Source organism: Lolium rigidum, chromosome 3 (assembly GCF_022539505.1).
Source record: "Lolium rigidum isolate FL_2022 chromosome 3, APGP_CSIRO_Lrig_0.1, whole genome shotgun sequence".
Taxonomy (NCBI): Eukaryota; Viridiplantae; Streptophyta; class Magnoliopsida; order Poales; family Poaceae; genus Lolium; species Lolium rigidum.
The window spans coordinates 127,906,406-127,916,841 of NC_061510.1; the positions used below are offsets into that span (position 1 = coordinate 127,906,406).

Below are 10,436 nucleotides of genomic sequence, written 5' to 3' on the forward strand. Positions count from 1 at the left end.
GTTGATGGAGAGCCTCTTCCTTGGAAGTCTGATGATGGCAAGGAATCACCATCACCACCGAAGGAGTAATTCATCATCGGTATTGGCATCCCCTTGGTTTGTTTCAAGCTTGGGGGAGTGCCGCGGTATCACATCATCACTATCTTTTACCTTTTGCTATCAAGTAGTGTCATATCATGAGTAGGGAAGTTATCATATAAGATGTGTTGCGGTATGGAGGTATCTCTCTTTAGTTGGTTATCTATGTATCCCTTGGTGTGAGTTATCATTATGGAATATTAATGAGAAGTTTTATCATATACATATTGCACATCTTATTTTAGTTTGCAATCTCTATTATATGATTGATCTTGTTGTTAAGTATTGGTATCACTTTGGGAGCATCAAGTAAATCTATTTGGTTTTGGCAAACTTAGCAATGGTCAATAGCAACAACACTTTGAGTTTAAGAAGAATAGAGGAAATACATGTAGAAGATGTTATTATCTTTCTTATCGAGTTCTTAGCTTAGTATTCTGAAGTTAAGATTGTTTGTGCTTACAAGTAAGATGCATGATTGTTTCTATCACACGTATATTTGTTTGTTTCCCTCAACTCTTATGCTTGCTATTTAACCTTGCTAGCCAAAGACCTGTACTGAGAGGGAATGCTTCTCGTACATCCAAACCTTTAAACCAAAACCCATGCCATGTGTGTCCACTATAACTACCTATTATGTGGTATTTCCTGCCACTCCAAGTAAATACTTCATGTGCTACCTTTAAACAATTCAAAACTTTATTACTCCTTATTTGTGTCAATATTCTATAGCTCATGAGGAAGTATGTGGTGTTTTATCTTTCAATCTTGTTGGGCAACTTTCACCAATGGACTAGTGGCTTCATCCACTTATCCAATAACTTTGCAAAAAGAGTTGGCAATGGGATTCCCGAGTCCCAAATTAATTAACCAAAATAGACACTCCTCCATGGTATGTGATTGTTGGACGACACCGAAGGATTCGGTTAGCCATGGCTTGAGAAAGCAAAGGTGGGGAGGAGTGTCATCATAATAAAACTAAATAAAAAGGCACTCCTTCATGGTATGAGATTGTTGGCGGGCACCCGAGGATTCGGTTAGCCATGGTTTGTGAAAGCAAAGGTTGGAAGGAGTGCCATCCAAAAATAAAGATAAAATGGGAGCCGCTCTTTGAGAGTTTGTACGGCGAGGGGGTTAGAGTACCCATTACCAGTCGTTGACAACAACAAACACCCCTCAAAACTTTACTTTTATGCTCTCTATATGATTTCAAAACTTGAAAAGCTCTAGCACATGATTTAATCCCTGCTTCCCTCTGCGAAGGGCCTGTCTTTTTACTTTATGTTGAGTCAGTAAACCTATTTCCCTCCATTTTAAGCAAGCATTTGAGTTGTTGTGATCCAACCATCTATATTGTGATATATTTAATCATGCCTTTTATTCTTCCTTGTTTAGTACAAGTTTTATCTGATGAATATAGCTTTGAAGATTATCAATGATTATGAGGAGATTATTATGATTGAGTATGCAAGTTCTGCTATATAAGCTTTAATATAAGAGCTCCGATCGATAGATAAGTATAATCTGTTAACTGTTCTTTGACCAAGAACGAAGTTTGCCATCACCAATTATGATTTTCTATGCACCTTCACTTGTGATTTCCTTTTACTTGTTTCAAGTTGAATTATATGAGGACGTTGTTCACTATTATGTCTTGTGTGAATTAATATGATGCTTCTTGTCCGTATTTTATTGATCGGCTCTGCACTCCATAAACATGTGGTCTTGTTTACCGAGTTCAGTTTCGCTTGGGGACAAGCGAAGTCTAAGCTTGGGGGGAGTTGATACGCCCATTTTGCATCACTATTTTATATCATAATTTACTGTTATTCATTGATATATTTCATATTTGGAGATGATACTTATGTTATTTCATCTATTTTTTATATTTCATGATTATTTGGAGATCGCGCACCGGAGCCAGGATTCTGCTAGAAAAAACACCGTCAGGATGCAATATTTCGGAAGATCAGCAATTGACGGGAATTACACGAAAATTCCTATTTTTCCAGAGAGACGAAGAGAGCCAGAAGGGGGAGCCGAGGGGACCCGAGGTGGGCCCACCTCATAGGCCGGCGCGGCCCAAGGCCTGGTCGCGCCGCCCTGTGAGGAGGGGGCCCACAGCCCTCTCTCGCCTCCTTTTCTTCGCGTACGTCTTCGTCCCGAAAACCTAAGCTCCAGAGGGTACGTCGCGAAGAGACACGGCCGCCTCTGCGGGGCGGAGAACACCAGAGAGAAAAGAGCTCTCCGGCGGGCAGGAATCCGCCGGGGAAATTCCCTCCCGGAGGGGGAAATCGACGCCATCGTCATCGTCATCGAGCTGGACATCATCTCCATCACCACCGTCATCATCATCATCATCATCACCGCCATCTCCACAGCTGCACCTCGTCACCGCTGTAACAATTTGGGTTTGATCTTGTTTGTTTGATAGGGGAAACTCTCCCGGTGTTGATTTCTACTTGTTATTGATGCTATTGAGTGAAACCGTTGAACCAAGGTTTATGTTCAGATTGTTATTCATCATCATATCACCTCTGATCATGTTCCATATGATGTCTCGTGAGTAGTTCGTTTAGTTCTTGAGGACATGGGTGAAGTCTAAATGTTAGTAGTGAATTATGGTTGAGTAATATTCAATGTTATGATATTTAAGTTGTGGTGTCATTCTTCTAGTGGTGTCGTGTGAACGTCGACTACACGATACTTCACCATTTATGGGCCTAGGGGAATACATCTTGTACTCGTTTGCCAATTGCGGGGTTGCGGAGTGACGAAACACGAGCCCCCGTTGGTATATCGATGCGGGGAGGGATTACGGGATCTTAGAGTTTAAGGTCTGTGGTTAGATTTATCTTAATTACTTTCTTGTAGTTGCGGATGCTTGCAAGGGGTATAATCACAAGTATGTATTAGTCCTAGGAAGGGCGGTGCATTAGCATAGGTTCACCCACATAACACTTATCAAAACAATGAAGATTATTTAGCCACATGAAACAAAAGCACTAGACTAAATTCCCGTGTGTCCTCAAGAACGTTTGGTCATTATAAGTAAACAAACCGGCTTGTCCTTTGTGCTAAAAAGGATTGGGCCACTCGCTGCAATTATTTCTCTCGCATTTTACTTACTTGTACTTTATTCATCTGTTACATCAAAACCCCCTGAATATTTGTCTGTGAGCATTTACAGTGAATCCTTCATCGAAACTGCTTGTCAACACCTTCTGCTCCTCGTTGGGTTCGACACTCTTATTTATCGAAAGTACTACGATACACCCCCTATACTTGTGGGTCATCACAAAGCCTATGATCACATAGATGAACAAATAAGTACTACTCTCAAACACTCTCTTGTTGGATGACAAACACCATTCATTGTGTAGGGCTACAAGAGCTCCCTCAAGCCGGAGTAAACAAGCTCCACAACATCCGGAGTTCATATTTAAAGTAACCTCTGGAGTGCATAATAGACAAGAGTAACATCTACATATTCATAAAGATCATACCATGGGAGAGAGAGATGAACCACATAGCTACCGGTAGAGCCCTCAGCCTCGGGGGAGAACTACTCCCTCCTCATCATGGGAGACAACGATGGCGATGAAGATGGCGGTGGTGTCGATGGAGATGACTCCGGGGGCAATTCCCCGTCCCGGCGGCGTGCCGGAACAGAGACTTCTGTCCCCCGAAACGGAGTTTCGCGATGGCGGCGGCGTCCCTGGAGTCGTTCTGAAGTTTCGTCAATTGTTTTAGGGTTTTTACGTCGCGAGGGACTTTATAGGCGAAGAGGCACCGCAAGGGGGTGCCTGGGGGGCCCACCCCATAGGGTGGCGCGCCCCTCCTCCAGGCCGCGCCATCCTATGGTTTGGGAGGCCTGGGCCTCCTCTCCGTCTCCCCTTCGGTGTCCTGGTCCGTCTCTGTGAAATAAGATGTTTGGCTTTTGTTTCGTCGAATTCCGAGAATATTGCCCGAACAGCCTTTACGGAACCAAAAACAGCGAGAAAACAGGACCGACATTTCGGCATCTTGTTAATAGGTTAGTTCCGGAAAATGCATGAAATCATTATAAAGTGTGAGCAAAACATGTAGGTATTGTCATAAAACTAGCATGGAACATCAGAAATTATAGATACGTTGGAGACGTATCAAGGACGGAGGCGGCAATGGCAGCGAAGTCCAGGAGGAGGACGGAGGCGGCGCTGCCAGCGACACCGAGGACGAGGAGGAGGGCCAGGAGGAGGAGGACTCCGACACCAAGTTCGCCCGGTTGGAGGCGCAGGAGGCGGCGGACGACAAGGCGGCGGCAAGGAAGAAGTCCAGGGCGCTGGCGCGGGCGGCGCGTCGTCGTCCGTTCACCGACGACGACGACGAAGACGCCATTTTTCTTCCAGTTTCAACTCCTCGATGGGCGCGTCATCCTCCAGTTCCGACGAGGAGGTGACAAGCAAGAGGCGCAAGAGTTTCGACGATGACGACAAGGCAGGGCCTTCTAACAAGAAGGCCAAAAAATAGTTTTAGTTTATATGTTTTTAAATTTCTTCTTCTTTGTATGTTAAATATGTTTGAATCTAGTTGATTGAAGTATCCGGTTAATTGTTTAGGCTATAATCTATTCGATTGGGCCAACATGACATCGTGAGTACAACTTTTTCGCGTTTAAAACTTGATCATTCAACAAAATTGAAAAGAAGTAGCACAAAAAAACACTTGCATGTCCAAAATGCGTCGGACCGCTGGAGGTAGCCCCCGATGCAAACGGACATTTCGCCCCTCACGGTCATTTTGGCGTCCGCCAGGCGACGCAAACGGACGCGAGCGGACAATTTCGGCGTCCGAAATGTGTCGCGCCGCTGGAGATGCCGTAACCTCAAATTTCCTATTTCCGTATCGATAGATCGCCAGCTTCAAAAAAGTTGTTTGGCGATTGCTAGAGAAGGGCACCACAAGGTTATGGATGATCATGTGTTAAGATCGCTGAGAAATTGGTTACAACTGTGTTCTGAAAAAAATTGCCGGGATAAATGTACGTGGCTTGGATGAGAACCCATGCCTCCATGAGATCATCTTTCTATTCTTAATAGGTGATCCCATTTCTCTTCACATACAACCTATCCACCTCATCAAACATCTTTGATCAATCCCAACCTCCCATGTGAGCAGCCTGTCATATCATTAATTTTGGTTTACCTTTTTTCAGCTGATTATAACTATGGAACACCACCTCAAAATATACTAGGCGTGATGATCTTTTCCTCTCCACAATGATAACCGATGAGTAAATTGGCTATTGCTCTGCTTAAAGGGTCCCAACATTTAATACATTTACGCTTGACCGAAATTGATCCTTGCTCTCCTCAAACCGTCACGCTTTTGGCTGCACAAAGGTTCGAGATGATTTGCTACGTCTGTTTTGAGAAAACTAATACAATGATACATATTCATGTTTTTATTTTTTCCATTCCTGGATGGATTGTTCCTCTCCTCTCAATTTATGGGGCGTATCCTCCGGTGGTTACCCATGTGCTTCATATCATTTGGTTGAACGCATGGGACAAATCAAAAGGCACCGATGGTTTTCTCCATCCTCTTCATCGTCTCAACGCAAGTTAACCAATGCATGTTAGATAGAATCTGCTCTCACCTCTTGCGCTTGAGCAATGGAGCTGCTCCCTTTCCATCTTCCCCACCGCAGCTCCTTAGTTCGAAATCTCATACTCGAAACAGTACTTCATCTTCTCCATATTCTCTATGACATCTCCCAGTGGCATGAACTCGATTTTTGATCTATTAGACTTTTCCTACAGAAATCCAACATGTTGGACATGATGTTGCATCCCCGGTCGTCCACAGTCATCCCCTGATGGTACCAATTGTATGTGTTGAATGGGACAAATGTCTGAATTAGGATTTTGATATTACTGACTCTGGAGTCACCCGACCAGGTAATTCCAAGCCCATTGTGTTATTTTTTTTAAAAAATAATAGTTTTTAGGTTGATTATAATGAAGTTTTCCAATTTTTAATTGTCTTTGAGAAGCATGCAACCATCATGTTCTTTTTCATGATCGCATAATCACATTCACAAACTATTACATCAAGTCAAAGTTCTATATATAGTGATGATGTGTTTAAGGTGGCTAAGCAGCTTCTTTTTGGAATTATGCAAATTGTAAAGAGGTAATAAGATGATGCATGATGTGGACAAATAAATATGTTGGTGCTCATATTCCAAAATTTATCTCGGATGCAGAATTGACATTCTATATTATACTTGGTTCCTTTCAGTATATCAAATCAACCATGTAAGTGCAACCTGGTGTATTTTTCCAAGCTACCAATTCATCTTATATATTCACCTGGGACAACATTCTAATTCTGTATGAGGTGATCCAATGCATGAAAAGAAATTGGGCAAAAGGTACATTTCACCCCTTTGGGGAAATTTTCCACATAGGTAAAAATACACATATTTATATAATCATAGTTCATGTCATCTAATGTTCAACACTTCCGTAAAAGATTATTATTAAAGCATGCTATTCTGCTTCATTTACAGGTTCTCCAGCTGAGATACTCATATTTGTAGTTTCCTATGGTGTTCATGGCAGACTCAATAGTTTGTAATACTTTGCTCCATAACTAAATTCGTATATTTTGGATGATTCATATTTGTTGAAAGTTGGAGAAACTAACATATATATGGTAGGTCCTACCCTCTGTAAGCTATTCGTAGTAAATAAAATAGGGAAGTTGTTTTGAAGCTCAGTAGAAAACTTAATTGAAAGGAAGTACAACAGCTTACACAATTTATCTGTTGTTTTATGTTTTCGTCTTCCTCCTCATCTCACATTTGTAATGTGATATCTGATCAAGGAAGTTAGCTTAGACAATAACCAACCAATTTCCTTAATATAAATGATTGTATCAGTTGTGTACATTGTATTGTGTAATCTTGCACATAAGAGTGATGGTGCCAATCTCCATTTATTTATTTTTTGCTCCGACGTCTTTTTCCATTACATATATATTGAAAATCCCTCTATTAGTCATTTAGCATGCATTGTTCTCGCAACCGGTCACCTCATCTTCTTTGATGCACGTGCATTTTTAAAAAATCCATGAAAACTTCCCGCAGCAAGTGCGGGGTATCCTCTAGTTTGACAACACATATATGCGCACACCCATGGGACACTTATTCCTCTCGCTCGAGCCCACGGTGCTATCTCAAACACTCTCAAACACTCTCGCACAGCTAACGGGCCGTTGTAGGCCAGCGAACCGAGCTAGTAAACCGAAGGCCCAGGAAGGGCCTGGACGAAACCCTAGGCTGCCGAGCTATATAAGCCGCTCACGCCGCCCGTCGCGCAAACCCTTGCACCCCTGCGCCTCCACCACAGCCACACACCTCACAGGTAGGGAGGGGAGGAGAGAAGAGGAGGAAGCCGAGCGGCGGCAGCGGCGGCGGCGATGGTGTCCCTCAAGCTGCAGAAGCGGCTCGCCTCGAGCGTGCTCAAGTGCGGCAAGGGCAAGGTCTGGCTCGACCCCAATGAGGTCAATGAAATCTCCATGGCGAACTCTCGTGAGAACCCCCCATTCCTCCCTCCCTGCCTCGTCTTATTCGTGCATCGTATCCGATTGTCCCGTGCGGTGCCTTCAGATCTGACGCTCTGTTGCTGATCTGTGCGGTACTGACGTGCGAAACCTGTTCCTATGTCGATTCTAGAGATTAGGTTCTTTGTTAAGTTAGAAAGATGGGTTTCTTATTGATTCGTAGGCTGGGGACCGGTGATTTAGCTGTGTTTGCGTGCTCTGTATCGGGTTGGAGCCGTTTGTGTTGGCTCGGATTAGTTAGGCTCGAACCTAGGATTCTTTTGCGGTGTCCGGCAATCAGACCTGTACTAGTTAGTCTCTGTTCGAGATGTTCTGCATGACATAAATTTCCGCTACTGGACCAGTAATTTCTGTCAGGGTAATATAAAGTGTTGAGTAATGCTGCGCCTGCTGCTGCAGCCTTCGCTTGATGTGTTATTGCATACCTTGCATGTATTGCTTCTTGTAGATGATGATCGGCATGAAATTGTGATAGATTTTCATAGCACTACAGGTGTTTGTGCTCATTTAGATTATGATGCATCAATGCTATAGCCCGTGCCTAAATGATTTTCTAAAATTGAACTTATGAATTACTTGAAGCTAGTATTCGTCTGTTGCATCGCACTCTATCTGTACAGCCCCATTTATTTGGCAACTGATCAGTCTTGGTCTACTCTAATGTTTATATTTGTTCAACTTAAGATGTATGTTTCGTTTGTCTCCTTGGTGGTAGTGTAACTTAGAGCTTTCTGATATTTGTTTTCTTTGTTCTCCAACCATAGTTTTTCTTGTGCTGTATTCTATGGCTATATATATATGTTCCATATCCTTTGTAGTATTGTCTGTCTATGGTCTGTGTGTAGCTAGGACACCATGCCAGTTATATAATCCTTTCCCTTGTGCAGGCCAAAACATCCGCAAGTTGGTCAAGGATGGCTTCATCATCAGGAAGCCCCAGAAGATCCACTCCAGGTCACGTGCTCGCAGGGCCCATGAGGCGAAGCAGAAGGGACGTCACTCTGGATATGGTATGCCAGTACAAACTTCATTCACACTATCATTCCAGTACTTGTGAACTGTATATTTATCTTACCTGTTCCTATTCAGGTAAGCGTAGGGGTACCAGGGAGGCTAGGCTTCCAACCAAGATTCTGTGGATGAGGAGGATGCGTGTGCTCAGGCGTCTGCTCCGCAAGTACCGCGAGGCAAAGAAGATTGACAAGCACATGTACCATGACATGTACCTCAAGGTCAAGGGTAACATGTTCAAGAACAAGCGTGTGCTTATGGAGAACATTCACAAGTCAAAGGCTGAGAAGGCTAGAGAGAAGACGCTTGCTGACCAGTTCGAGGCTAAGCGTGCCAAGAGCAAGGCAAGCCGTGTAAGGAAGATTGCCAGGAGGGATGAAAGGCTCGCTCACGTAAGATTACGTGCTTTGGTTTCTAATTATCTATTGTGTTTCTACTATTTTGCATCTTGTGTTTGTTTCTCATGAAACATGATTACCAGCTCTTCCATGATTAGATCAATATATGCATGTTAAGTACTTTGCATCCATGATCCTATACTGTGACCTTATAGTTTATGATAGTAACGTTGTTCAGATGATTTAATGATCTATCATTTGTTGAAACAGGGCCCAGTTGACCACTCAGCACCAGCACCCGCACCTGCAGCAGCAGCTCCTGCTCAACCTGCAGCGTAAGCATTCCTTCACACTTTCTTGCCCATTTCTTTGCAGTTGAAAAGTCATGTTTTGCTTGGCTGATCTTCTGCTTGTTCCTAATGTCACAGGGCACCAAAGAAGGCGAAGAAGTGAAGATCTGACGTTTAAAAGTGTTCTGTTTACTGAGTGAAATCTGTTTCGTCTTAGCTAAATTTTGAAGTATGAACCGTTTTGTTCAGTATTTAAGTATCTTTGTCCCAGATACCCTGGATACCATGTTTCATGCTACTGGATGTAGTATTAGATGCTTATGCAAAGTATCGTTCATGAACTTGCTGTTTAAGTTTCGTGTCTTCCCTTTGTGTTCGCTTAATCGTTCTTATATGTGGTAGCTAGATGTATTCATATGTTCTACGAAGTGCAGAATGAGCCTTTGGCACCTTCTATAGGTTGGATCGAATTTGCTGGTTAGCATGTTTAACCAACGGCGGACTGTATTTGGGTAGAGCTTATGTCTTGTCTTCGTCTGTGTTGAGATCAGTATGCATATTAAGTACTTTGCCTTCATGATCCTAGTTGACCGACACACTTGAAATTCTTGGTTTTTTTTCTCTAGTTCAATGCATCAAAACATGTTTCCTTCAGACCAGGAAGCTCTCCGTCAGTACTACTACAATGCTAGGAAATTTGTTATTTTAATCAGTAAATAGCTAGGAAACTTAGTTCAGGACATGTAAAGCACAGGGCAGCTCTTCAGGTCCTTGCCAAGAGTTAAATTGAGCATAAAAGGTGGAGTGCCCGATGTAAAACTTTGCTGCCAATCTGGAATCGGCCCTAATTGTCAAGCCTTCTTTCCTGCTCATAGCGCAATTGTTTGTGCAATTCAGCAACGCACCGTGGATTGGCCGACTGGTGGTGGTTGTACGTGGGCTTGGCCTAGCTAGTCAATGCATTGCAGAGGAGATATAGGCATGAGAATGAAGAACTGAAACTACGGGTTGTGACGCTGTCGAGGCGGGTCGCCAGTGGAATCCTTCGGAGGTGAAAGTACATAGTGTTGTCATTGGTCCAGGAATACGTGAAGATGTGTCGTTAACA

At 43.2% G+C, this 10,436-nt stretch overlaps 1 protein-coding gene across 1 annotated transcript; it reads left to right on the forward strand.

Moving 5' to 3' along the window:
- Nucleotides 1-7,466: 7,466 nt before the first annotated feature.
- LOC124698215 (60S ribosomal protein L19-1-like) lies at nucleotides 7,467-9,681 on the forward strand. Its single transcript, XM_047230724.1, has 5 exons — nucleotides 7,467-7,657; nucleotides 8,577-8,699; nucleotides 8,779-9,092; nucleotides 9,309-9,373; nucleotides 9,467-9,681. The coding sequence occupies exons 1-5, from the start codon at nucleotides 7,546-7,548 to the stop codon at nucleotides 9,489-9,491; spliced, it is 639 nt and encodes a 212-aa protein (XP_047086680.1). The 5' UTR covers nucleotides 7,467-7,545; the 3' UTR covers nucleotides 9,492-9,681.
- Nucleotides 9,682-10,436: the final 755 nt, after the last annotated feature.